This window comes from Ovis canadensis, chromosome 15, assembly GCF_042477335.2.
Source record: "Ovis canadensis isolate MfBH-ARS-UI-01 breed Bighorn chromosome 15, ARS-UI_OviCan_v2, whole genome shotgun sequence".
Classification (NCBI taxonomy): domain Eukaryota; kingdom Metazoa; phylum Chordata; class Mammalia; order Artiodactyla; family Bovidae; genus Ovis; species Ovis canadensis.
In genome coordinates, this window is record NC_091259.1 from 64,842,383 (window position 1) to 64,868,988 (window position 26,606).

At 38.7% G+C, this 26,606-nt stretch overlaps 1 protein-coding gene across 1 annotated transcript in view; it reads left to right on the forward strand.

Annotated features, from left to right (window-relative positions):
- BBOX1 (gamma-butyrobetaine hydroxylase 1) overlaps nt 1–11,410 on the forward strand; it is a 64,371-nt gene extending 52,961 nt beyond the window's left edge. Inside the window, exons 6-7 of the mRNA XM_069553837.1 lie at nt 8,969–9,135; nt 10,868–11,410. Coding sequence (XP_069409938.1) covers nt 8,969–9,135; nt 10,868–11,028 — 328 coding nt within the window. The 3' untranslated portion in view covers nt 11,029–11,410. The remainder of the gene's footprint in view (nt 1–8,968; nt 9,136–10,867) is intronic.
- Nucleotides 11,411–26,606: the final 15,196 nt, after the last annotated feature.

The window sequence follows — 26,606 nt, forward strand, 5'->3', positions numbered from 1 at the left end:
GCCACCTGCTGTGAAAAGCTGACTCATTTGAAAAGACCCTGATGCTGGGAAAGATTGAGGGCAGGAGGAGAAGGGGATGACAGAGGATGAGATGGTTGGATGGCATCACCGACTCAATGGACATGAGTTTGGGTAAACTCAGGGAGTTGATGGACAGGGAAGCCTGGTGTGCTGTGGCCCATGGGGTCACAAAGAGTTGGACATGACTGAGCAACTGAACTGAACTGAAATAGTGTTTCAAGGACAAGCTTTACTGAGTAGGTGATATCTGAGCAAAACTTAAGAGTAAGGGAGTTTGTCCAGAAGATAAGCAGTTTACAGAAACAGCTAGAGCAAAGATTCTAGGATGACCCTAAGAAGATGCTTGGTGTGGTCAAGCAACCACAAGAAGCCACTCTGTGGGCAGAATGTTAAGAGAGGAGGCCAGACAGTTTTCAGTTCATATAAAGCTGTGTTAACCATCATAAGGACACTGGCTTTCACTCTTGGTGAAAGATGTTGACCAAAAGAGAGACATCTATATTGATATAAAGTTATTTACATTTTTAGTGGATCACCCTGGCTGCTGTGCTCAATATAGTGTAGGAGAACAAGGGCAGGAATAAGAAGTCCGGCTAAGGAGCTCCTATGGGACTGCAGGTCAGAACCGAGGGTACCTCGAACAAAAGTGGTCCTGGTAGTGACAGAAGCAGTGTGAAGAAGAGTCCTCTTTGGGATATATTTTTGCATATTTAATCAGCATATTTCCCTGAAATATTGGATGAAAGATCTGAGAGGAAGACAGACTTAAAAAAATAAATCCCAGTCCAAAGTAACATTATCCAAGAGGTCAGTCATCAAGAATGGAAAAGGAAGGAATAACTCTCAAGATTCCTAGGTTTAACATGATAGTTTTAAATATTTAAAAGACCATTACAAATTATTATTTTGTTGTGACACAATATGATTACAGAGTCTGCAAGGTTAGTGAATAGAGGCAAAAAAAAAAAAAAAAAAAAAAACTTGGCTATTGAGTGAGGTTAACCAAATAGCCATCATCTGAATCATAATTTGGCTTTGTTATTTTTTTTGTAGTGAAATTCCAGAATTTGGTCATTATCAAGGTCTCAGAAATATCCCTAGAGAATATCAAGTTTTAACGTTAATTCACTTAAAATGTGTTTTTAACAACAGGAGATGAAACAGAGTTTTCAGTTAATCAAGGGTTTCAGTACCCTGATTGTTTGGGTTAATTTTCCTAGTGGTTAAATCTTTTCACTCTTTTGAGTTGCTTATTTCCTATTTAATACAAAAAGATCTTGGAGGCTGCTGAGAAAGTTAAGTATCATGTGGTACAATAAAAAATAAAGAAAGAAACTAGGACAAAAATAATAATGGTGATCAAACAAATAATAATATTGGTCGATTAAGCTATGGCAGTGCAACCTAGTGGTTACAAATTCAGTCACATGAACGCAGCTCCTTCTCTTGTTATCTGTGTGCTGTTGGTCAAATGACTTATGCTTGCTAAGCCACAAAAAGGAATAATTGTCAGTAAAAAGAAAAAGAAGGAGTAATATGAATACCTGTGCTGGGCTGTGCTTAGTCACTCAGTGGTGTCTGACTCTTTGAGACCCAATGAACTGTAGCCTGCTAGGCTCCTCTGTTCATAGGGATTCTCCAGGCAAGATACTGGAGTGGGTTGCCATGCCCTGCTCCAGGGGATCTTCCCAACCCAGGGATTGAACCCAGGTCTCCCATATTGCAGGTGGATTTTTTACCACCTGAGCCACCAGGGAAGCCCAAGAATACTGGAGTAGGTAGTCTATCCTTCTTCAGGGAAACTTCCTGACCCAGGAATCAAACCAGGGTTTCCTGCACTGCAGGTGGATTCTTTTCCAGCTAAGCTACTTGGGAAGCCAGAGGTAATACCTACCACATAACAATTGCAGTGGGAATTATAGGGGAAAATATACAGACAGTGCTGTCACAATGCCTGACTCAGAAAGAGCAGAATAAATTTTAGCTAGCTATCATTTTCATAATCCAATCTATTTACTGGTGATAGATTTTAATTTCAGCTCTGAGTTTCTAATGACCAAAGCAAGACAAGGAAATAATGAATTTGCAAGATGCTCTTAAGGTATAAAATTTTCTTACATAAAACGTGATGTGGTAGGCAAGACCATAGTAATAGTCTCACAACACATTCACATCATATCTCTCTCAATGAGAAATAATATTTTAACTAATGAAGAGAATCTATAGCACCACACTTGAATTATAGGAGATGATTCCCCAGTCTTCACTGGGCTCTTTTATGGGCATCACTGATGAGGTTTTGCATTTGCTAGTTTGCAGTCAAGACGTTGCTGATTTATGTTTAAATGCTTGTCCTGCATGCATAGCTAGTATATAGATGGTTAGTCCCCATATTTGGGGTTTTCACCCTTTCTCAGCATATAAAAAGATGTCCTCTTCATTAAAGGGGACTGAAATGCAAAAGTAGGAAGTCAAGAGCTACCTGGACTAACAGGCAAATTTGACCTTGGAGTACAAACAATGTAGGTCAAAGGCTAAGAGAGTTTTGCCAAGAGAACGCACTGGTTATAGCAAACACCTTCCAACAACACAAGAGAAGACTCTACACATGGACATCACCAGATGGTCAATACCAAAATCAGATTGATCATATTCTTTGCAGCCAAAGATGGAGAAGCTCTATATAGTCAGCAAAAACAAGACCGGGAGCTGACTGTGGCTCAGATCATGAACTCCTTATTGCCAAATTCAGACTTAAATTGAAGAAAGTAGGGAAAACCACTAGACCATTCAGGTACGACCTAAATCAAATCCCTTGCAACTATACAGTGGAAGTGACAAATAGATTCAAGGGATTAGATCTGATAGAGTGCCTGAAGAACTATGGAATGGATGGAGATTCAGGACATTGTACAGGGGGCAAGGATCAAGACGATTCCCAAGAAAAAGAAATGCACAAAGGCAAAATAGTTGTCTGAGGAGGCCTTACAAATAGCTGAGATAAGAAGAGAAGCTAAAGGCAAAGGAGAAAAGGAAAGATATACCCATTTGAATGCAGAGTTCCAAAGAAAAGCAAACAGAGATAAGAAGCCTTCCTCAGTGATCAACGCAAAGAAATAGAGGCAAACAACAGAATGGAAAAGACTAGAGATCTCTTCAAGAAAATTAGAGATACCAAGGGAACATTTCATGCAAAGAAGGGCACAATAAAGGGCAGAAATGGTATGGACCTAACAGAAGCAGAAGATATTAAAAAGAAGTGGCAAGAATACACAGAACTATACAAAAAAGATCTTCATGATCCAGATAACCACAAAGGTGTGATCACTCACCTAGAGCCAGACATCCTGGAACAAAAGGCAAGTGCAACTTAGGAAGCATCATTATGAACAAAGCTAGTGGAGATGATGGAATTTCAGTTGAGCTATATCAAATCCTAAAAGATGATGCTATGAAAGTGCTGCACTCAATATGCCAGCAAATTTGGAAAACTCAGCAGTGGCCACAGGACTGGAAAAGGTCCATTTTCATCCCAGTCCCAAAGAAAGGTAATGCCAAAGAATGTTCAAACTACCATACAATTGCACTCATCTCACACGTTAGCAAAGTAATGCTCAAAATTCTCCAAGCCAGTCTTCAACAGTATGTGAACCATAAATTTCCAGATGTTCAAGCTAGATTTAGAAAAGGCAGAGATCTAGAGATCAAATTGTCAACATCCACTGGATCATCAAAAAAGCAAGAGTTCCAGAAACACATCTACTTTTCCTTTATTGACTATGCCAAAACCTTTGACTTTGTGGATCACAACCAACTGTGGAAAATTCTGAAAGAGATGGGCATACCAGACCACCTGACCTGCCTTTTGAGAAACCTGTATGCAGGTCAAAAAACAACAATTGGAACTGGGCATTGAACAGCAGACTGGTTCCAATCAGGAAAGGAGTACGTCAAGGCTGTATATTTTCACCCTGCTTATTTAACTTATATGCAGAGTACATCATGAGAAACGTTGGGCTGAAGGAAGCACAAGCTGGGATGGAATCAAGATTGCCGGGAGAAATATAAATAACCTCAGATATGCAGATGACACCACCCTTATGGCAGAAAGTGAAGAGGAACTAAAAAGCCTCTTGGTGAAAGTGGAAGTGCAGAGTGAAAAAGTTGGCTTAAAGCTCAACATTCAGAAAACTAAGATCATGGCATTCAGTCTCATCACTTTATGGCAAATAGGCGGGGAAACAATGGAAACAGTGAGAGACTTTATTTCTGGGGCTCCAAAATCACTGTAGATGGTGACTGCAGCCATTAAGTTAAAAGACGCCTGCTCCTTGGAAGAAAAGCTATGACCAACCTAGACAGTATGTTAAAAAGCAGAGACATTACTTTACCAGCAAAGGTCCGTCTAGTTACTGGCTCTTTTTTTTCCAGTAGTCACATATGGATGTGAGAATTGGACTACAAAGAAAGCTAAGGACCAAAGAATTGATGGTTTTGAACTGTGGTGTTGCAGAAGGCTCTTGAGAGTCCCTTGGACTGCAAGGAGATCCAACCAGTCCATCCTAAAGGAAATCAGTCCTGAATATTCACTGGAAGGACTGATGTTGAAGCTGAAATTCCAATATTTTGCCATTTGATGCAAAGAACCGACTCATTGGAAAAGCCCTGATGCTGGGAAAGATTGAAGGTAGGAGGAGAAGGGGATGACAGAGGATGAGATGGTTGGATGGCATCACCGATGCAATGGACATGAGTTTGGGTAGGCTCTGGGAGTTGGTGATGGACAGGGAGGCCTGGCGTGCTGCAGTCCATGGGGTCACAAAGAGCTGGACATGAATGAGTGACTGAACTGAACTGAACAGCATATAATCCTGCATCAAGACTTTCTTTTCATCGTCTTTTTATGCACAGCGTATCCTGCTTGCTAAGGTCCAGTTTTGCATTCTATGTTGATCCTCACGATGCCAAGCGCACATCTCCTCTAACATTCTTCCATCCTCAGAATAACATCTTCTCTGCATCTCACAACCAAATTTACTTTCTATTTCCCCTCAGGTCATTTCTTAGAATGTTAAAAACAAATTTGTGACTTATTTTCTCATATAGAAAGTAAACACCAGGTTAAAAGAAATAGAGACTGTACTACACAGGGAGAGAGAGAGGAATTATTTTTGCCCATTTTATGTATGAACTGTTAGGGGCTTACTCAGGTGGCGCTACTAGAAAAGAATCCACCTGCCAATGCAGGCAACACAGGAGATGTGAGTTCGATCCTTGTGTCACCAAGATCCCCTGAAGGAGGAAATGGTGACCCATTCCAGCACTTTTGGAGGAAGAATCCCAGGGACAGAGGAGCCTGGCAAGCTATAATCCATGACTCCCAAAGAGTCAGACACAACTGAGCGTGTGAGCAAAAGATGAACTCTTAGAAATGAAAGCTTAATACAATGTACCATGAAATACACAATGCTGATTTCATTGAGGATCCCATGGTACATTGTGTTAGTGGAAAAATAAACAATCAGCAGAGTGGCTGGGATGGAAGAGTCCCAAGGGAAGTTTCAAAGATGTAACATCCTAGTCAGTGACATGAAGGATGACACAAAGGCTGTCAGTGTTGTGTGCTTAGCTGCTCAGTCATGTCCGATTCTTTGAGACCTCAGGGACTGTAGCCTGCCAGGCTCCTCTGTCCATGAGGATTCTCCAGGCAAGAACACTGGAGTGGGTTGCCATGCCCTCCTCCAGGGGATCTTCCCAACCCAGGGATCAAACCCAGGTCTCCCATATTGCAGGCAGATTCTTTGCCATCTGAGCCACCAAGGAAGTCTGTCATTGTTATATGCACAGAAAATAATGCAAGGAGAGAGGAAGGGATGTGTGTCAGAAGGAGTTAGGCTAGAATCTTAAAGATAAAGTGAAAAGGGAAAATGTCCTCAGAAACTGTGAAAGGAGTCTGAAACCAGCAGTATGAACACATCAATCAAAATGTCTCAAGCTCTACGCTTTGTATCACTCAAACCTGAAGATCCACAGTCTCTTCTGCTGACTGACCTCTTCCTTCATTCTTTGTTCGTGAAGCTACAAACTGCAGGCTACAGAGCATCCTTTATCTATGTGGTAAAGTTGGGGCAGCAGGGAAGAGCACTTCACTGCCTATTCCGTCATATTTGTATTTTTATCAGTTCAGTTCAGCTTAGTTCAGTCACTCAGTCGTGTCCGACTCTTTGCGACCCCATGAACCACAGCACCCCAGGCCTCCCTGTCCATCACCATCTCCCGGAGTTCACTAAGACTCACGTCCATTGAATCCGTGATGCCATCCAGCCATCTCATTCTCTGTCGTCCCCTTCTCCTCCTGCCTCCAATCCCTCCCAGCATCAGTCTTTTCCAATGAATCAACTCTTCGCATGAGGTGGCCAGAGTACTGGAGCTTCAGCTTTAGCATCATTCCTTCCAAAGAAATCCCAGGGCTGATCTCCTTCAGAATGGACTGGTTGGATCTCCTTGCAGTCCAAGGGACTCTCAAGAGTCTTCTCCAACACCACAGTTCAAAAGCATCAATTCTTCGGCGCTCAGCCTTCTTCACAGTCCAACTCTCACATCCATACATGACCACAGGAAAAACCATAGCCTTGACTAGATGGACCTGAGTCGGCAGAGACATTACTTTATGTCTCTGCTTTTGAATATGCTATCTAGGTTGGTCATAACTTTTCTTCCAAGGAGTAAGAGTCTTTTAATTTCATAGCTGCAGTCACCATCTGCAGTGATTTTGGAGCCCAAAAAAATTAAGTCTGACACTGTCTCTACTGTTTCCCCATCTATTTCCCATGAAGTGATGGGACTGGATGCCATGATCTTCGTTTTCTGAATGTTGAGCTTTAAGCCAACTTTTTCACTCTCCTCCTTCACTTTCATCAAGAGGCTTTTTAGCTCCTCTTCACTTTCTGCCTTAAGGGTGGTGTCATCTGCATATCTGAGGTTATTGATATTTCTGCCGGCAATCTTGATTCCAGCTTGTGTTTCTTCCAGTCCAGTATTTTTATGAATATATATAAATTCAAGTTCTAAGAGCCTTTTTTGAAAACCTGTTTCTTTCTTTCACTTTCTTTCCTTATATGGGTTCAACAGGTAGTTTTCAGTCACTACTCAATTAGAAAAGAGTTGCTGTTAATGACTATTTCTAAGAGTTTATCACTCAGTTCAGTTCAGTTTCTCAGTCATGTCCAATTCTTTGTGACCCGATGGACTGCAGCACACCAGGCCTCCCTGTCCCTCACCAATTCCTGGAGCTTGCTCATACTCATGTCCATTGAATCGGTGGTGCCATCCAACCATCTCATCCTCTGTCGTCCCCTTCTTCTCCTGCCTTCAATCTTTCCCAGCATCAGCGTCTTATCAAATGAGTCATTTCTTCACATCAGGTGACCAAAGTACTGGAGCTTCAGCTTCAACATCAGTTCTCCCAATGAATATTCAGGACTGATTTCCTTTAGGATTGACTAGTTTGATCTCCTTGCTATCCAAGGGACTCTCAAGAGTCTTCTCCAGCACCACAGCACCACAGTTCAAAAGCATCAATTCTTTGGTACTCAGCTTTCTTTATGGTCCAACTGTCACATTCATACATGACTACTGGAAAAAGACTACATGGCAACTACATAAGTATACATATTATACTTGCCATTGGCTCACAGGATTGACTATTAATCTGAGATACAAAGTGTGGGGACCAGGTAGCCATACTTTGTATACCACTGGTTCTCTCTGTGTGAGGAGCCAGCCAAGTATAATTTAGACCCCAAATCAGTGTCACTAAGCCCTGGAACATGTACCAGAGTCTGTTCCATTTGACCCATCAGTCAGCTATTGGTTCACATTACCACCTCCTAAGCTGACCAAGGAGTAATTCTTGACACTTCATCACCATCCTTGACCACTTTCACTTTTTCTCTATCTGTTCTCTTTCTACCTAAAGAAAAGATAAAGTTGGTTGTTATTTTAGAACTGGCTAAAAGTCCATCTTCCTAATAAGCTAAAAAAGTTTTTTCTTCCTTGTCTCTGTGTCTAAACAATGCTCATACCTTGCTAATTATAACCAACACACTTAAATTTAGAAATGTTATTTCTTACATTAAAAACAGTATTATGTTATATTGTCATGATCATGATTTACATTCTAAGAAATACTATAGAGATCACAATATTAGAATCTCTCAAGGTACTCAAAAGACCTTGGTACTCTCCAAAGGTACTAAAAACTATACAAAGTTACATATGCAACAAATATTTATTAACTGCCTATTATGCCCAGGCTCTATGTAAGTGCTGGGAATGTAACATTAAGTGAAATACAGTATCAGTCTTCTCGAAGCCTATACACTTAAGACAGTTAACGTAGATGGAAAGGTCCAAAGAATGTACTTCCAGCTAGACTCTACTTTCTCTGTGCCTTGGTTTCCCCATCTATAAATTAGGGATTGAATTAAAACAGATTATTTCAAGCTTTTAAGAAAAACAAATCTGTCTTCCCAATAATGCTCCAATAAAATCATACTTAAAACCCCAGTAGATAAAACATGTAAGTTGACTGATCTATGAATTATAACATAGAAATATTTCAATATGTAAAAGCTACTCTTTTTCAAAGAATGAATGAATTTTCCTAACAGAAATTTTAACTTAAATTTCTCAGAAACATTTATTTTGAAGTAATTTGAATCATTCTGGCACTTTGATGGTAAGATTTCCAAAAACACTTGCCAAATGAATAAATGAAAAACCAATGAATACTTTGTATCACAGATAACCTTAATATTTACTGTACATATGTTTGGATTCTTTAATACTGTATTTCAGAAACATCATCCAAGATGAAATGACCCTTACAAATGTAAATAGATACTTCATGACCTCTATATTTTAACTTCTTCTCTTTGAAAAACAGATTAGACGATAAAGATCAAGTGGTTCGTATCAACTTCAATAATGCAACTAGAGACACGATATTTGATGTACCTGTCGAGAGAGTTCAGCCTTTCTATGCTGCTCTGAAGGAGTTTGTTGACCTCATGAACTGTAAAGATTTCAAGTTCACTTTCAAGATGAATCCAGGTCAGTGAACACACCTCCTCAAACAACTGAAAGAATGGGTTTTCTTCCATCTTAAGCATTGAGCACAGTATCTAGAGCAGTTTTTCTCAGATGGGGCATGTGGAACAATTTACAACAGAGTCTTGGTGTATAGCCAGCTTGCTTAAATAGCAGACTTCTGGCTCTAAATTGACTTTAAAATACTCATTCTTAAATAAGCTCCTAGATAATCCTTTAACACATCAAAATTTAATAACCTCTAACCTAACGAATAAATATTGAAAGACAAGCTACAGGCCAAATAAAATCTCATATCTGATATGAAGACTGATGACATATTTTCTATTCTGGTAGCCAATCAATACAAACTGAAGCTTATACTTAATTCTTCTAACTTGGTAAACAGATAAAATTATCCCCATGACTCTCACCCTAAAGTTCATGAGTCATATTTACTCACTGCACTTATCTGATCTGGCAGGCATATTGCTACCTGAAACAAAGTCGTACTGAAATATTGCAGCCACTTGGATAAAGAAGCAGAAAGCATTGTGGGTTCTCTGGATCATCTCTACTTAATAAAGTGACATGAAACTCAAGGATTTTGATATCTAAAATAAAAGGCCTAATTTCTCCCTCCTGTTGACTGGGCCAAGTAGAAGATACTTTTCTCTTGTGCTTTTTTTTTTTTTTAATTGATCTTTGGATCTAGTAAAGTACTACTAGAATCTTCATAAATTCACTGTTATGCAGTCAACACCACGTGGATTTTAAGAGCAGTAACATGTAAAATGGAAATGCAATGGGAGAAAAATACCCACAAAACAGGAGTTAGAATGCAAACTTCACCGTTTAATGGCAGAAACCTTCTGACAAGTGCTTCAACTTCTCAGAGCTTCAGTTTTCTATGTATGAAAAGATGAGATAATACTCTTCCTTCAAGATTTTTATGAGGCTTAGAAATAACATACATAAATACTAGGAACATAAAAGACAAACCAAGAATGTTACTATCCTTATAATTATCTGAGGCTGTTAAACTAGAAATAAGCATTTCTTAAGTCAGAAAGAGAAAGACAAATGTCATATGATATCACTTGCATGCAGAATCCAAAATATGGCACAAATGAATCTGTGTATGAAACAGAAAGAGACTCTCTGACAGGGAGAACAACTGGTGGTTGACAAGGTCGGTGGAGATGGGGTGGGATTTGGAGGTTAGCAGACGCAAACTATTATATACAGAATATATAAACAAAAAGGTCCTACTCTATAGCACAGGGAATTTTTCTATATCCTGTGAGAAACCATAATGCAAAAAAATATAAAGACGAATGTATGTATATGTATAGGTATAACTGAATCGCTTTTCTGTATAGCAGAAATTAACATAACATTGTAAATCAACTATATTTCAATTTAAAGACAATACTTCTGAGCAGGAGGTAAGTAACAATCAGGAAGAACAATTCAGAAGTTTTACATGGAGATAATAGTTTGAGTAAGAATTATAAAAGTGTCTACAGGGGCCTGACAGTCTATGTATTTGAGATATCAAAAGGCTTAAAGCAATCAGCATCTAGTGATCTGATTTGTATGAAAAAGTGAATATGTAATTTTATGTAAAGAAGTAAACATATTGTTTCTTGATGTGAACCACATGGCAGGGCTATTTTTGCATTTCACATTTTCTAGTTCAGCAAATCATTTACACATAAGATTATATTCAGACTGTAAAAAATCTTTTGTCTAGGTGATGTGATTACCTTTGATAACTGGCGCTTACTTCATGGCCGACGAAGCTACGAAGCCGGAACTGAGATAACCCGCCATCTAGAAGGCGCTTATGCTGATTGGGATGTGGTCATGTCAAGGCTACGTATCTTGAGGCAGAGTGTCCAGAGTAGAGACTGACTCTCCTGTTGCTAACTTCAGTAAGATTCCAATGAGTGTATTTTATAAGATATGACAAGGTTATTTGTCTTCACAGACCATGAGCCATATCAATTATGTATTAATCTCTTTAACACTGAACATGTCATCTTTCTCACAAGAGTTCTCTTTTCTTTCTAATCATATACAATGCCAACTTTTTAGATGTTGTAGCCATGTTCCCTCTTTTTCAAATAAAGCATCTCTTCTGTTCAGATGCATATATAATCTAATTTCTTTTACCCATCTGTGAGAGTCTCCAGAATGCCTTCAAATCATTTTGTGCTAAACCAAATTCTCTCTTCAAATAAGGCTTCTTTCGAATAAAGCTTTGTTTCAAATAAAGTTTGTGTTTCAAATAAAACTTGTCTCAAAACATGTTTCTACTCTGTTGCCTATAGGGTTTTGTTTTTCATGACTGCATATAACTGTCTTTAGCATGCTTGGGAATGCTAGTTTCCCAAGCATAGCATATTGGGATCATGTTTTCAAAGATCTCTTTATTTACTTTTATTACCGAATTCTGTGACCCAAATTTCCAGCCGTCACCAACCTGGTGAGCTAAGCTTTTCTTATAATACCTAAATTATGACATCAAACCCAAGAATATGTCAAATTAAAAGAAAATATAGTCCCCTGCCCTTACAAAGTTTCTCTTGCCCCAAATAAATACTCCTAGGGACTGCCAGGATAGCATACCCCTGTCTGTTATCTGTTCCCTTCACTTCTTGCCTTCAGCTAAGAACTAGTAAAAGTAAAACCAAGATGCAACACTCATAAATGAGCGTGACATCTGCTCATTTATGAGTGTTGTGGACAGCTTTACCTGCTGGTCTTGGCTTCCTCTATGGCCGCTGCCTTGTCCCCAGTGTTGGGACACAGGTGTCACCACCAGCCATGAAAGTTGTGCCTGTTGAGTGTGCCTACTGTGCCCAGTCCTTATCCATATATCCTGAAAAACGGAGTCTTGGCATTTCCATTTGCTAAAATCCTGGTAGCATATAGATTTCTAGTCTATACGCTTGGGGCCCTAATCAAGCCTCTTACTCTGAAAGTCTTAATCATTGCCACTGCTGCAGAGCTCTACCTGTTGGTTTATAACTGAATGAAAATATTACTTCCATCCATGAGTTTCACACTCACACTGTGCCGATGGCACTGAGAATCTGGATGAAGAGTGCCTGAGGCCCATGTCACCACACCCCTCTGTTTTCTGGACTCTGGTATTAAGTTCATGTCACCAGCCCAGTCTCCTCTTTCCTTTGTAACGCTGGCCCCTTCTGGGGTGTTCATTGCCCTTTCCCAATCATCTGGTCTTAATGGGGCTACTATTGTACCACATATGTTTGATTTTTCCAAACTCCAAATGGAGTGGGCCGGGTTCTCGATGCCATCTCTTCTAAGAAGCTCCTAAAATGAAAATAGGTAAGTTCAATAGGGGCATGGCTCAAATTGAAGGGGCAGCTAATACCTAAAAACAAATGCTTAATCAATACCTAAAAACAAATACATTTTTTGAGTAACCCTAGGTCCACCCACTTACAAAACCTAAACGCCAGGCAGAGGCAACACTAAGGTGACTTGTCAAGCTTTTATTCATTTGATAGATACTTAATCACATACCAGGTATATGTCAGGCACACTGCTAGACTAAAGACATAGAAGGACTTGCGATGTACCTAATTATGGTCTGGTAGGGGAACAGATAAGGATGTAGATGATGATGTGTTATATTAACAGAATGGTTCACAGGAAGGCATCCCAAGATTGGAGAGGTTAATGAAAGCTTCAGTCTGAGTTTAATGAGGATTAGCAGTAGTTTTCCTGGCAAAGACAGAAAAATTATTTTCCAGCTCAAAAGGTAGAAGAGGCACAGAGAATTGTGAGTGATCACAGTGCGTGTGCTGATTTACAAGGAAAAAAGAGCAGAGCATAGGAATGGTGTAAATCCTGGGTTTGGATGCCTAGGTTCAAAGAGTAATAATAATCAGTTAACTAGGGGTCTTTGAACAAACAACTTCTTCCCTTAAGCCTCAGATTTCTCTATATAAATGAGACTAAGAATAGTTATCTCGTTAAATTTATATGTGGATTAAGTAAACGTTCACGAAGAGCAGAATTTTCTCAAAATTCTCAGATGATTAGAGTCATGTTTGTGTGTGTACCTGTAATACTACTTCCCAGTCTCATTCTGTGAAGGCTACAGTTTGATGGATCTGGGCTAAGAACCAAGAACTGTATCATTAGCAAAGATCCCAGGTGATAGGCATCATCAGAGAAGTTTAGAAAATATAAATGTAAAGCATTCAGCATGGTTCCTAAGTGAGGGTAAGTACTCAGTAAACGGTAACTGTTGTTAGTTATAATAACAGAGGTTATAGAGGGAGAGACTAGATAAGGATGAGACAACATATGTGATGCCAGAGACAGAGATAAGGACCAGGTCATGAAACATCAAAATGAATGTTGCAACAAAGAGTTGACGTTTTATCTTGAAAGCAATGAGGAGCCACTTTAAGTTTTTTTTGGTTTGTTTTTTTTTTAACAATAGAGTTCCTTGGTCAGATATTCATTTTTAAAGATCCATCTGGCTACACTGTAGAGGAAACTGTAAATGAGCAAGGCTAGAAGTTATAAATCTACTTATGAGGTTATAAATCTGCTTACTGTAGGAAGCTGGATGAGAGATTAAGAAGGACTGAATTAGAATGCTGGGAGAGGAAATGGAGAGATACTTAGGCTAAATCTAGAGAACTTGATGCTTCTCTGCAAGCAAAGAATGAAGGAGAAGTTCATTCTCCCTTCCGGGTTTCTAGTTAAGAAAAATGAGTTAACTGTAATTCCATGCTTAAGGAGAGAAGCCACAAAAGCAGAAGCAAGTTTGTGGGCAAGACAATGAACACAGTTTTGAACAGACTGAACTTGGATTGCCCTTGAGCTGATCTACTTGGCCACTGGCTCTATGGATACATACAGCTCAGGACAGAGACCTGGACTGGAGATCTGCATTTGGAAAGTATCTGAAAGTGGATGAAATTATTACTTGCTTTCCTGGAGACCTGTAGTGATTGTGACCAAAATTACAAGCTTCATGGTATGATGATAAACAAATGATATTGGCCTAGTTTGTGGAATTAGTTACACCTTGAACATAAAGAATCAGTAGTGGCTTATATTCAAAATCAGCTAAACCATGTACATATTGTATTTTATCACTAGAAGATGGCATTCCAAACCAGCATCCTATAGACTGGCTGTTTCCTTCTCTGTTGAAAAATTATTTCTGCCCTGGAAAGAAGGGACAGAGGATTGGATGCTGTTGCAACAATTTCTGAAGTGTTATATAGGACATGACATATTATGGGCTATAGCAGCTGGTGCCGACGGAAGATGACTAGATTTCCTGGATATAATAGTCTAAAGATTTGACTTTCCTCCAAACTCATAATAGATCTGATGTAACTTGGATTAGGATTTACCCCCATTTGGCAGTGCGGACTCTTACAGTCTATTCTATTTCTCTGATTTGACTTGTAGAATATTAGTGTCTTGGCTGGTTAATCGGAATAACTCCACAGGTCACCAGAATGACATGTCACAAGATATCTTTGTTGTCTTTATTTCTCCCCCTAACGGACCATTAAAAGGTGAATAAATGAGTTTTGTTAGTGGGAATTTATGCAAAAACGGGAAATCCATGGAAAAGCTGATGGACACTGAGGGTAATTTCTCTGTTCAGGAATTTAAATTAAGGGAGAGGAGAGACTTTATGAATAAAAATACCCTTTTGTGTTGTTAAATATAATTTTGAGAATAGATTTGAACCAAAAGTTCTTGCAATGAAAGTTTGATTCATTTGGATGTAATGGTTTATAACATACCTCTGTGTCTCTGCATGTATTTCCTCACTGTCTGGAACACTCTTCCCTACCAACTTCTATGCTTGCAAAATTTATCTTCTTCCTTCAAAATTTAGTATAAGTTTTATCTCTCTTGTGACTCCTTCCCTGACTCTCCCAGTCAGGCTTAAAAACTGTTTCCCCTGGCTCCCATTGAGCTTTACATAAATGTTTGTTTTGTTGTTCCTCAGTCACTAAGTCATATCCAACTCTTTGCAGCTCTTTGCCAGGCTTCCCTGTCCTTCACTGTCTTCCAGAGTTTGCTCAAACTCATGTCCATTGAGTTGGTGATGCCATCCAACCATCTCATCTTCTGTCATCCCCTTCTCCTGCCTTCAATGTTTCCAATGAGTCGGCTCTTCCCATCGGATGGCCAAAGTATTGGAGCTTCAGCATCAGTCCTTACAATGAATATTCAGGGTTTATTTCCTTTAGAATGGACTGATTTGATCTCCTTGCAGTCCAAGAGATTCTCAAGAGTCTTCTTCAACACCACAGTTCAAAAGCATCAGTTCTTTGGCACTAAGCCTTCTTTATGGTTCAACTCCACATCCGTACATGACTACTGAAAAACCCACAGCTCTGACTATACAGAACTTGTCAGCAAAGTGAAATGAAAACTGACCTTTTCCAGTCCTGTGGCCACTGCTGAGTTTCCCAAATTTGCTGGCATATTGAGTGCAGCACTTTCACAGCATCATCTTTCAGGATTTGAAATAACTCAACTGGAATTCCATCACCTCCACTAGTTTTGTTTGTAGTGATGCTTTCTAAGGCCCACTTGACTTCACATTCCAGGATGTCTGGCTCTAGGTGAGTGATCATACCATCGTGATTATCCAGGTCATGAAGATCTTTTTTGTACAGTGCTTCTGTGTATTTTTGCCACCTCTTCTTAATATCCTCTGCTTCTGTTAGGTCCATACCATTTTTGTCCTTTATTGAGCTCATCTTTGCATGAAATATTCCCTTGGTATCTCTAATTTTCTTGAAGAGATCTCTAGTCTTTCCCATTCTGTTGTTTGCCTCTATTTCTTTGCATTGATTGCTGAGGAAGGCTTTCTTATCTCTCCTTGCTATTCTCTGGAACTCTGCATTCAGATGCTTATATTTTGCCTTTTCTCCTTTGCTTTTTGCTTCTCTTCTTTTTACAGCTATTTGTAAGGTCTCCTCAGACAGCCATTTTGCTTTTTTGCATTTCTTTTCCATGGGGATGGTCTTGATCCCTGTCTCCTGTACAATGTCACAAACCTCTGTCTTTAGTTGATTAGGCACTCTATCAGATCTAGTCCCTTAGATCTATTTCTCACTTCCACTGTATAATCATAAGGGATTTGATTTAGGTCATACCTGAATGGTCTAGTGTTTTTCCCTACTTTCTTCAATTTAAATCTGAATTTGGCAATAAAGAGTTCATGATCTGAGCCACAGTCAGCTCCAAGTCTTGCTTTTGCTGACTATATAGAGGTTCTCCATCTTTGGCTGCAAAGAATATAACCAATCTGATTTCAGTGTTGACCATCTGGTGATGTCTATGTGTAGTCTTCTCTTGTGTTGTTGGAAGAAAGTGTTTGCTATGACCAGTGTGTTCTCTTGGCAAAACTCTATTAGCCTTTGACCTGCTTCATCCCATACTCCAAGGCCAAATTTGCCTGTTACTCCATGTAGCCTCTTGATGAAAGTGAAAGAGGAGAGTGAAAAAGTTGGCTGAAATCTCAACATTCAGAAAACTAAGATCATGGCATCTGGTCCCATCACTTCATGGCAAATAGATGAGGAAACAGTGGAAAGAGTGACAGACTTTAATTTTGGGGGGCTCCAAAATCACAGCAGATGGTGACTGCAGCCATGAAATTAAAAGATGCTTGCTCCTTGGAAGGAAAGTTATGACCAACCAAGATAGCATATTCAAAAGCAGAGACATTACTTTGCCAACAAAGTTCTGTCTAGCCAAGTCTATGGTTTTTCCAGTGGTCATGTATGGATGTGAGAGTTGAACTGTGAAGAAGGCTGAGAACTGAAGAATGGATGCTTTTGAACTGTGGTGTTGGGGAAGACTCTTGAGAATCCCTTGTACTGCAAGGAGATCCAACCAGTCCATTCTGAAGGAGATCATTCCTGGGTGTTCTTTGGAAGGACTAATGCTAAAGCTGAAACTCCAATACTTTGGCCACCTCTTGAGAAGAGTTGACTCATTGGAAAAGACCATGATGCTGGGAGGGACTGGGGAAAGGAGGAGAAGGGGATGACAGAGGATGAGATGGCTGGATGGCATCACCAACTCGATGGACGTGAGTCTGAGTGAACTCCAGGAGTTGGTGATGGACAGGGAGGCCTGGCGTGCTGCAATTCATGGGATTGCAAAGAGTTGGACACAACTGAGCGACTGAACTGAACTGTAGTCCTTGTCCACAGTGATTTTTGAGCCCAAGAAATTTCAATTTGACACTGTTTCTATTGTTTCCCCATCTATTTGCCATGAAATGATGTGATTGGATGCCATGAACTTAAGTTTTTTGAATGTTGAGCTATAAGCCAGTTTTTTCACTCTCCAAAAGGCAAAAAGACAAAACATGTCCACTGGAGAAGGGAATGGCAAACCACTTCAGTATTCTTGCCTTGAGAACCCCATGAACAGTATAGATGTTTGTATATTCATCTATTTATTCTAGTAATATTCACGAGTACCTAGTACATACAAGACACTATTCAGGGCACTGGTAATACAGTGGTGAACAAGACAGACACAAGGGTCTTCATAGAGCTAATTGTCTAATGGTAATACCAGGCATTGATCAAGTAATCACAGAAGTAAATGACTACAAATTGTGATAAATGTTCTATATGAAAGGTCTAAGAAGCTACAAAAGCATGAAGTAAGAGAGCAGAACTAATATGAGGGGAGTGGTGTTCAGCCTTCCCTGAGGAATTGACTTTTGAGCTGTTTGATGAAGAATGATATACAATAATAGTTTTGACTTCAATCAACAGAAACTCCTAGCCTATCAATAAAGACATTTTTTATCTCACAAAAGTTTAAGTCCCAGAATGAGGCAGGCTCCCCACATCACGTCTCCTCTGTCCCACTCCTCTGTAGCTCTCTTGCTTCTGCCTTACTGCATGTGTGTGCATCAGCCTCAAGCTGCTCAAATGGCTACAAGAGTTCCAGGCATCACATTCAGACATGACTATGTGGAAGGGAACAAAAATTCTGACATTTCCTGCATCTGTTTCTTGGAAGCAAAGAAACCATTCCTAGAACCCATCCTCCAAGCTTTCTCTCATGTCTTCTCAATCACAACTCTGTCACATAAACTCTCTTAAACTAACTTTTGACAAAAGAAAATGGAATTTCCATGTTTAACTTCAATGAGTCAGGATCTGCCCTCTGGCTGGGAAGTAGTCTCCATCACTGGTGCACACATTGTGTGGAGAAGAGCAAATAACTAAAACATCATGACGAAGATGAAATTAGTTGACATGTTGGCAACCATCAGCATCTTCTCTGGTCTCTCTAGAGAGAGACTTATCTAGGTGAAGGGGAAAAGCAGTCAAGGAGAGCATACCAGGCACAGCAAAAAGAGTAACGGCTCTGACATGGAAAGTAAGGCAGCACCTTTGAAGAAAGAGATGAAGGCCATGAGTCTAGAAGCTGAGTAGCCAACCAACAGTGTCCAATAAATTACAAACTCTATAGACAGAGATATTTTCATCTGTGTATCCCCAGTATTTCAGTATCTGTGAAATAAATGAGTGAAGCTAGGGCATATGAGTACTTTCCACTTTACAACTTTGATGAAACTACATCACTTCCCCAGAATCTCAGTCATCTAGAAAAACCTCAGTTTTTATGCTGGGCAAGACCTCATGTATTTTCTGTCTTGCACTTGTATAACACATGTTATCTATGTGTTTATCCAATTTTAGCATCAAAAGCTTTTTCATTTCCTTCCAGGATCAGTCCATTAACCAGCAGAGAACTTCTAGTTTCCAGACCAGCATGTAAGGAACTTCAAAGTCCTTGCTCCATCCTAACAAGTAAAAGCTGAACAAACTGAAAAACCAATAACACTCCCTAGATCTGTCAAACAAATGAGGTCACAGGGCAAACTACTGCCCCAAAACTCTAGAGACAAACAAGCAAGTACAGTGAATCACAACTTATCAGAGCAGAAACTTCCACAGGGCCAGTGCCAGGGAAGGAAAACCTATTTTATAATCGACAAGTACATTGGTCTTTATACATTCAGAAAACAAAGATCATGACATCTGGTCACATCACTTCATGGGAAATAATGGGGAAACAATGAGAGACTTTATTTGGAGGGGCTCCAACTCTTTGCAAACCCATGGACTACAGCAAGCCAGGCTTCCATATTCATCACCAACTCCTAGAGCTTACTCAAACTGATGTCCATCAAGTCAGTGATGCTATCCAAGCATCTCATCTTCTATCGTCCCCTTCTCCTCCTGCCTTCAATCTTTCCCAGCATCAGGGTCTTTTCCAATGAGTCAGTTCTTCACATCAGGTGGCCAAAGTATTGGAGTTTCAGCTTCAGCATCAGTCTTTCCAATGAATATTCAGGACTGACTTCCTTTAGGATGGACTGGTTGGATCTCCTTGCAGTCCAAAGGACTCTCAAGAGTCTTCTCCAATACCAGTTCAAAAGCATCAATTCTTTGGTGCTCAGCTTTCTTTATAGTCTAACTCTCACATCCATACATGACCACAGGAAAAACCATAGCCTTGACTAGACGGACCTTAGTCAGCAAAGTAATGTTTCTGCTTTTGAATATGCTATCTAGGTTGGTCATAAGTTTTCTTCCAAGGAGTAAGCGTCTTTTAATTTCATGGCTGCAATCACCATCTGCAGTGATTTTGGAGCCCCCAAAAAATAAAGTCTGACATTGTTTCCATTGTTTCCCCATCTATCTGCCATGAAATGATGGGACCAAATGCCATGATCTTAGTTTTCTGAATGTTGAGCTTTAAGCCAACTTTTTCACTCTCTTTCACTTTCATCAAGCGACTGTAGTTCCTCTTCACTTTCTGCCATAAGGGTGGTGTCATCTGCATATCTGAGGTTATTGATATTTCTCCTGGCAATCTTGATTCCAATTCGTGCTTCATCCAGGCTGGCATCTCGCATGACGTAGTCTGCATATTAGTTAAATAACCAGGGTGAAAATATTCAGCCTTGATGTACTCCTTTCCCGATTTGGAACCAGTCTGCTGTTCCATGTCCTGTTCTAACTGTTCCTTCTTGACCTACATACAGATTTTTCAAGATTTTTCAGTTCAGGTGGTCTGGTATTCCCACCTCGTAAAGAATTTTCCACAGTTGGTTGTGATCCACACAGTCAAAGGCTTTGGCATAGTCAATAAAAGAGATGTTTTTCTGAAACTCTCTTGCTTTTTCGATGATCCAACAGATGTTGGCAATTTGATCTCTGGATCCTCTGCCTTTTCTATATCCAACTTGAACATCTGGAAGTTCATGGTTCACTCAGTGTTGAAGCCCAACTTGGAGAATTTTGAGCATTATTTTGCTAGCGTGTGAGATGAGTGCAATTGTGTGGTAGTTTGAACATTGTTTGGCATTGCCTTTCTTTGGGATTAGAATGAAAAATGAACTTTTCCAGTCCTGCGGCCACTGCTGAGTTTTCCAGATTTGCTGGCATATTGAGTGTAGCACTTTCACAGCATCATCTTTCAGGATTTGAAAGAGCTCAACTGGAATTCCATCACCTCTACTAGCTTTGTTCGTAGTGATGCTTTCTAAGGCCCACTTAACTTCACATTCCAGGATGTCTGGCTCTAGGTGAGTGATCACACCATCGTGATTATCTGGGTCATGAAGATCTTTTTTGTACAGTTCTTCTATGTATTCTTGCCACCTCTTCTTAATATCTTCTGCTTCTGTTAGTTTGTACACCTTAAACTTACACAATGTTACATGTCACTTACATCTTAATAAAGTTGAAAAAATGATAACACAAAGCATTCTGTGAATAGATTTGGAAGTTTATACCTGCTAAAGCTACTATTTTTTTATAATTCCAATCTAGTTTTAATGAGTTGAAAAAAGAAACGGAGCTAGCAAATGCTATTAAGGAAAATATTTCTTGCTTAAATGCTGTATACTTAATATAAACATTTAATTAAATATTTGAGTAGCATTAAATGCCATATTTTGTCTTATAATCACTCAAGAATGATTTTTCAGAACTGTCTTCTCAAGTGTAAACATTTTTTTCCTCCCAGAAATAATGAAATAACCATTTGCTGATACTCCAATAAGTACTTAGATTTATAAAGCAAAAAATGCTCTTAAATAGCATTTAATTAACTGCTTCCCCAAGTATGGTAACAATAATATTAAAGTAGATTTGATTATTTTAGAGCTTCTGGGATAGACTTTTTAATTTTTGTTATATATTTTATACTTATGACTTTCTAATTATAGTGATAACTGGGCTTCTGTTTATGATAGTGATGTAAAGTTTCCTTTTCCTAATTAAACTTAATAACCATTAGAAGAAAGCTATTTCTAATGGCATATGTGACACTCTTTTCAAGGTGATACTTCACTGGCTGAAGTCGGGAAAATTCTGATCGTCTTATTAACAAGCAAATAGAATGCAAGAGGAGAAATCACTTTCCATGATCATACGAAGTGAGTGACAGACCCAGAGTTCAAACATGAATTTTGGTTTCCCATTCAGGTCTCTTAAGATTTTAATTTCATATAGAATTAGGTTGGCTCCTTGCTGCTTCTGGTTATCCTACCAATGGCTTTACTCTCCTTTTTCTGTGAAGTTATCCCAGAATTTATTCAGAGACAAAAGTGAAAGAATACAAAGGTCATTTGAGGGTCTCATAGACATGAGTGCTAAAGTTCTCAAATCATGGAGCATGTAAAGATCACTGGGAAGCTTGTTTAGAATGCTGACTCCCAATACACGCCCATTTGGATTCAGTGGGCCCAGGTCTTGGAGTGTTGATATTTGACAAACATCCCAGGGAACTGGTGGTAGGCGGTCCATGGATCCTAGTTTAAGCAACAGTGTTTGGATCACGTCCAGAAGTGTTGCAATCTTACTAAAGAGGCATCTGGGACTTTTGATAGTCAGACAGCATCTGCACTTGTTTCACTCTCCTCACTCAATGATTTCCTTTATTTTCCTCTGGTACACCAGAAGCAAAAAAGTATCACAGAGAGAGTCTCCTCGCCCTATCTATATTAGCAGAGGTCAGCAACTACTACTTTCTGTCAGTCCCAAGAAGCCTCAGCCTCTTGTCTACCATACATTGTCCTTATACACTGAACATTTCCTTGGAAACATTTACCACAGCTGTAATACAAGGGTTTTCTCCATAACTAATTATTCAGTTTTTTTCCCTGGAAATTGTTACACTCATAAAACACAGTATACAGGGGACCCAGGTGACACAAGCAAAGTATCACTTTGGGATACAAACTTTTTTCTTTTAAAAATAATCCAAATTTCACACTCAGTAGATAGAAGAGAGGAAAACTTTCCTTTCCTTTTATTTTTTGGAGAAAGTGGCATTTCCAAAAGTCATCCTGTGATGTGCCTGAAGGATACTGGCTATAAAAGTCAAATTGCTGAAATCAATATAATGAGAAAACATTTACAACGAGTGCAAAAGGGGTGTTTTTGGCTTATTTATATATGATGTAAGTAGTGGCACTGAGCTAAGCTTTGCATTTCCTGGAAAGCATACAGAAAATATCACTGTCAATGATGCTTGATGAGCTCAAATATTGCTATGGTTTTTCTCCAAGAAATACTAATGTGCTGACCCAGCTGCCTAGTGTTCACTGTATATTTTAAAAATATAAATCACAAGATTTCTCTTTGAATACATTTATGCAAAATTACAGATCTTACCACCCGAGTTTTTCTAGGTTAAGTCAATATAGAGAAACTTATTTCTTGAAAAGGAATTAGATGTGAGGAAGTAGGTTACAGAAGATGAAATTCGTATAGATATGTGGTTTTATTTTAAGACATAAATCAAGCATTTCCTTTTTAATATGCTTGGGCAAATTTGCAGCCCTAGTTGTTTACAGAGTTAAGACATACATAGAGACTTAATTCTTGGACCAGTGATGGGTCAAGGCCAGATGGGAAACAGGAGGCAATGAATATAAATATGCACATGCAAAGAAACTTATTTAGTGGTTTCTGTTTATCTCCCATACAATTTGCTTTCAAATTTTAGGGAGTGTCTTTGAAATGTGGGGTTCAATCAGCATTAAAATGAAACCTTGTGAAAGTTGGCATTTAATGTTTCTTGGAAAGTTCTGCACTCTTTCTTGGCTACAACTAAAGCATTGGTGACGTATCCTCTTTAACAGAAGTAAGGGAATAACTGATCTCAAGTTTGAAGAAGCCTGCCTGTGACATCATCACCAAGGTGATCCCCACTGGGATTATCTACTGAAGAAACTGAACCAGAATCCAACTGGCAAACCTCTTAAATAAGATAATCTAAGATACCACCTTCTTTTCCTTAGCAGCAACCATTAATAATGTAGCCTTTTAAATTAACTTTGAAAAACAATGTAGTATTTAAAAAGAAAGACAGAAAAAGGTACAATTTGCCTATCAATGAGTCAACCAAACTGGATGACCCGGGCTCATCAAAAGCTAATTATTATTGGCGAATTTTATTTTTTTGTTTGTTTGTTTAATATAAATTTATTTATTTTAATTGGAGGTTAATTACTTTACAATATTATATTGGTTTTGCCATAAATCAACATGAATTTTATTTTTAATATTTTGGCATATAAAAACATGATTCAGCAAGTATTTCTAAATTAAAATAGGGAGCCACAGTCAACATTAGTGACTCTGGATATGAGACTCATCTTTGATGATAAGACTGTCTGGAGAATAAATTCAGCTAAGTCACAAATAAGAAAAGAGCTTAACAACAAAGCTACTTTATTTATCACATCATTGGTACTGAAGTAGCAAAACAGACCAGTGAAATGGAATAGAGAATCCAAAAATAAAACCTACTATGTGAAAGAATTTATTGTATAATAAAATGACAGCTCGATTCTGAAATAAAAGGATGAATATCTTAAGTGATGATTAAAACAACTGACTATTTTTCTGGAAAAATAAAAATAGAGACCTCCCTATCCTAATCTTACACCATCCACAAACATAAATTACAGGTGGACAGATGGATACACGACCTTCATTTTTTAAAAAGAATAAAACATTGAAAATAAACCTAAGAAATGGCACATACAATCTGCATTGAAAACCCAGATGGTATAAAGCAAAAATGATAGCCACTTGACTACATTGAAAAGTTTTTGCAAGTTTTTTGTCTGAATAGAAAACCAGCAAGGGTTGGTGCTGCCTCCCTGCCAAATGTTAAACCTGATGAAACCATAGACATAAAAAGGAAATATGGATTCCCAGATTCATCAAGAAAATGTGAGAAACCCTGCAGAGCATGATGACTGTCTTGGCTGGGTTGTAGAAGATGCAGATCAGAGCAGCCTGGGGCCAAAGATGGTCTGAAAAGCAGTGAGAAGAAAAACTGGAGAAAATCTTTCAAGTTCTCTTCTTGTTCTCAGGCTCGTTACTTTGAGAAAATCATGGCCTGTCCCTCCAACACCCAAATCTGCAGCAATAACAGAGCCACAGGCAAACTTTAAATGGGGTCTGGGTTTCAGTAGTAATATTAGATCAATGTTATTTGATTCTAATAGATGCCTCATAGTTCTACGGGAGAGGGTTCTTGAAGCATTTAAGAGTAAGAAGGCATTTTATCTTCAAATTATCCTCCAATGTTTGAGAAATGATAATACAATATTAACAATTAAATACATATAGGAAAATGAAAAGGTAAATATAGCGAAATGTTAACTTTTGGAGTATCTGAGTTAAGATGACATAGGTATTCTTTTTACTATTCTTGTAACTGTTCAGTAAGTTTGAAAGAAAGGAAAGAAGGAAGGAATCTTTTGAAATGAAGATTATCTACTGATAATCTTTTACATTCGTATAATTCATATTCCCAGATAATATCTCACTGGATACTCATAATGGCTCTATGTGTAGCTAAAGGAAAGAAGGAAGGAATCTTTGAAATGTAGATAATACTTGCCTTGTAGATTTAAACAACATATATAAAATGCTGGGCTTTTCTGAGAGCTCAGTTGATAAAGAATCCACCAGCAATGCGGGAGACCTGGGTTCAATCCCTGGGTCAGGAAGATCCCTGGAGAAGAGAAAGGCTACCCACTCCACTATTCTGGCCTGGAGAATCCCACGGGCTCGCAAAGAGTCAGACTCGACTGAGTGATTTTCACTTTCACGTAAAGTGCTTAGTGGTTTGACTAGAATCTAGAAGATTCTCATTGCTGTTATACAGCCTGAAGCTCTCATAATGTACCTATGCAGCAGCTCTAATGAACTTTTGAATAAGTTTCTGACATATTTTTACTTTTCTTTAACTTACAAGGAGATTGTAACATGCAAGCATATTTGAGTTCCAGAGTTTAAGACCATAAAAGTGTGTACTCACCTTTCCCCCAAGTGTTTTAATGAAAAGATGTGAAGCTAAAATTAATGCTCCCATTTTACAGATAGGATTTAACAACGGGAACCAAAAAACCCTTAAATGATTATATATAATAAATGGTGGGAGCAATCCTGTGTTTCGTGACTTTAGCATGTTTTCTTCTACCATGTGGGCCAAAGCCTTTGTTTGTGTTTTTCCATAACATCTGAAGGAAGAACCTGAATGAATTCACTGGCCAACCCAATACTTAGAATCAGTGTTACCACATTGCTCAGAATGACAGAATCTTGTGTAACACAAACAAATTAGTTCCTCTCAGATGAGTAAAATATTGCCAAAACAAGACTGGCAGTACCAACTAGAGAAGACCATTTAAAAGGAAACTAGACTATATGGGTATAAATAAATCCAGAAATAAACATGAAAGATTTAGATAGCTTTAAAAGACCTGAACACTGTAGACACGCCATGGTGCTAGATGCAAGAGTTTAATATTATAAAAATGTCAGTTTTGTTCCAATCAATCAATTCATAATCAAATGAAATTAGAGCCATAATTCCAACTGGATCATTTATAAACTGTGACAAGTCAATTCTAAAATTCATGTACAGATACAATGTTAAAGAATAGCCAAGAACACTGAAAACAGACTAAGGGAAGGAAAGGGGGCTTCTTTCCTATCAGATGTCAAAGTAAACTGCGTCGCAGTAACGAAAACCACAGTACCGGCACAAGAATAGAAGACGCTTTCACGGTGTAAAAGATCAGAAACATACCCATAATTTCACTTTTGATAAAAGTGGCATTTCATATCAATGGGGAAAAGATGGTCTTTTGGTAAACAGCATTTAAAAACTACTGGCCATCCATTCTGAAAGAATTAAATTTAAATATCTTCACCCTCTCCATCTCATTTTATATACAAAATCAATTCCAGGTAGACTATAGAGTTAAGATAAATATACAAAATATGAACATATAATAAGAACTACAGGAGAATATTTCATAACCATGGAGGGGTAAAGACCTTCCTGGACAAGACACAAAAACCTGGAAGATAAAGGAAAGATTCAGTTCAGTT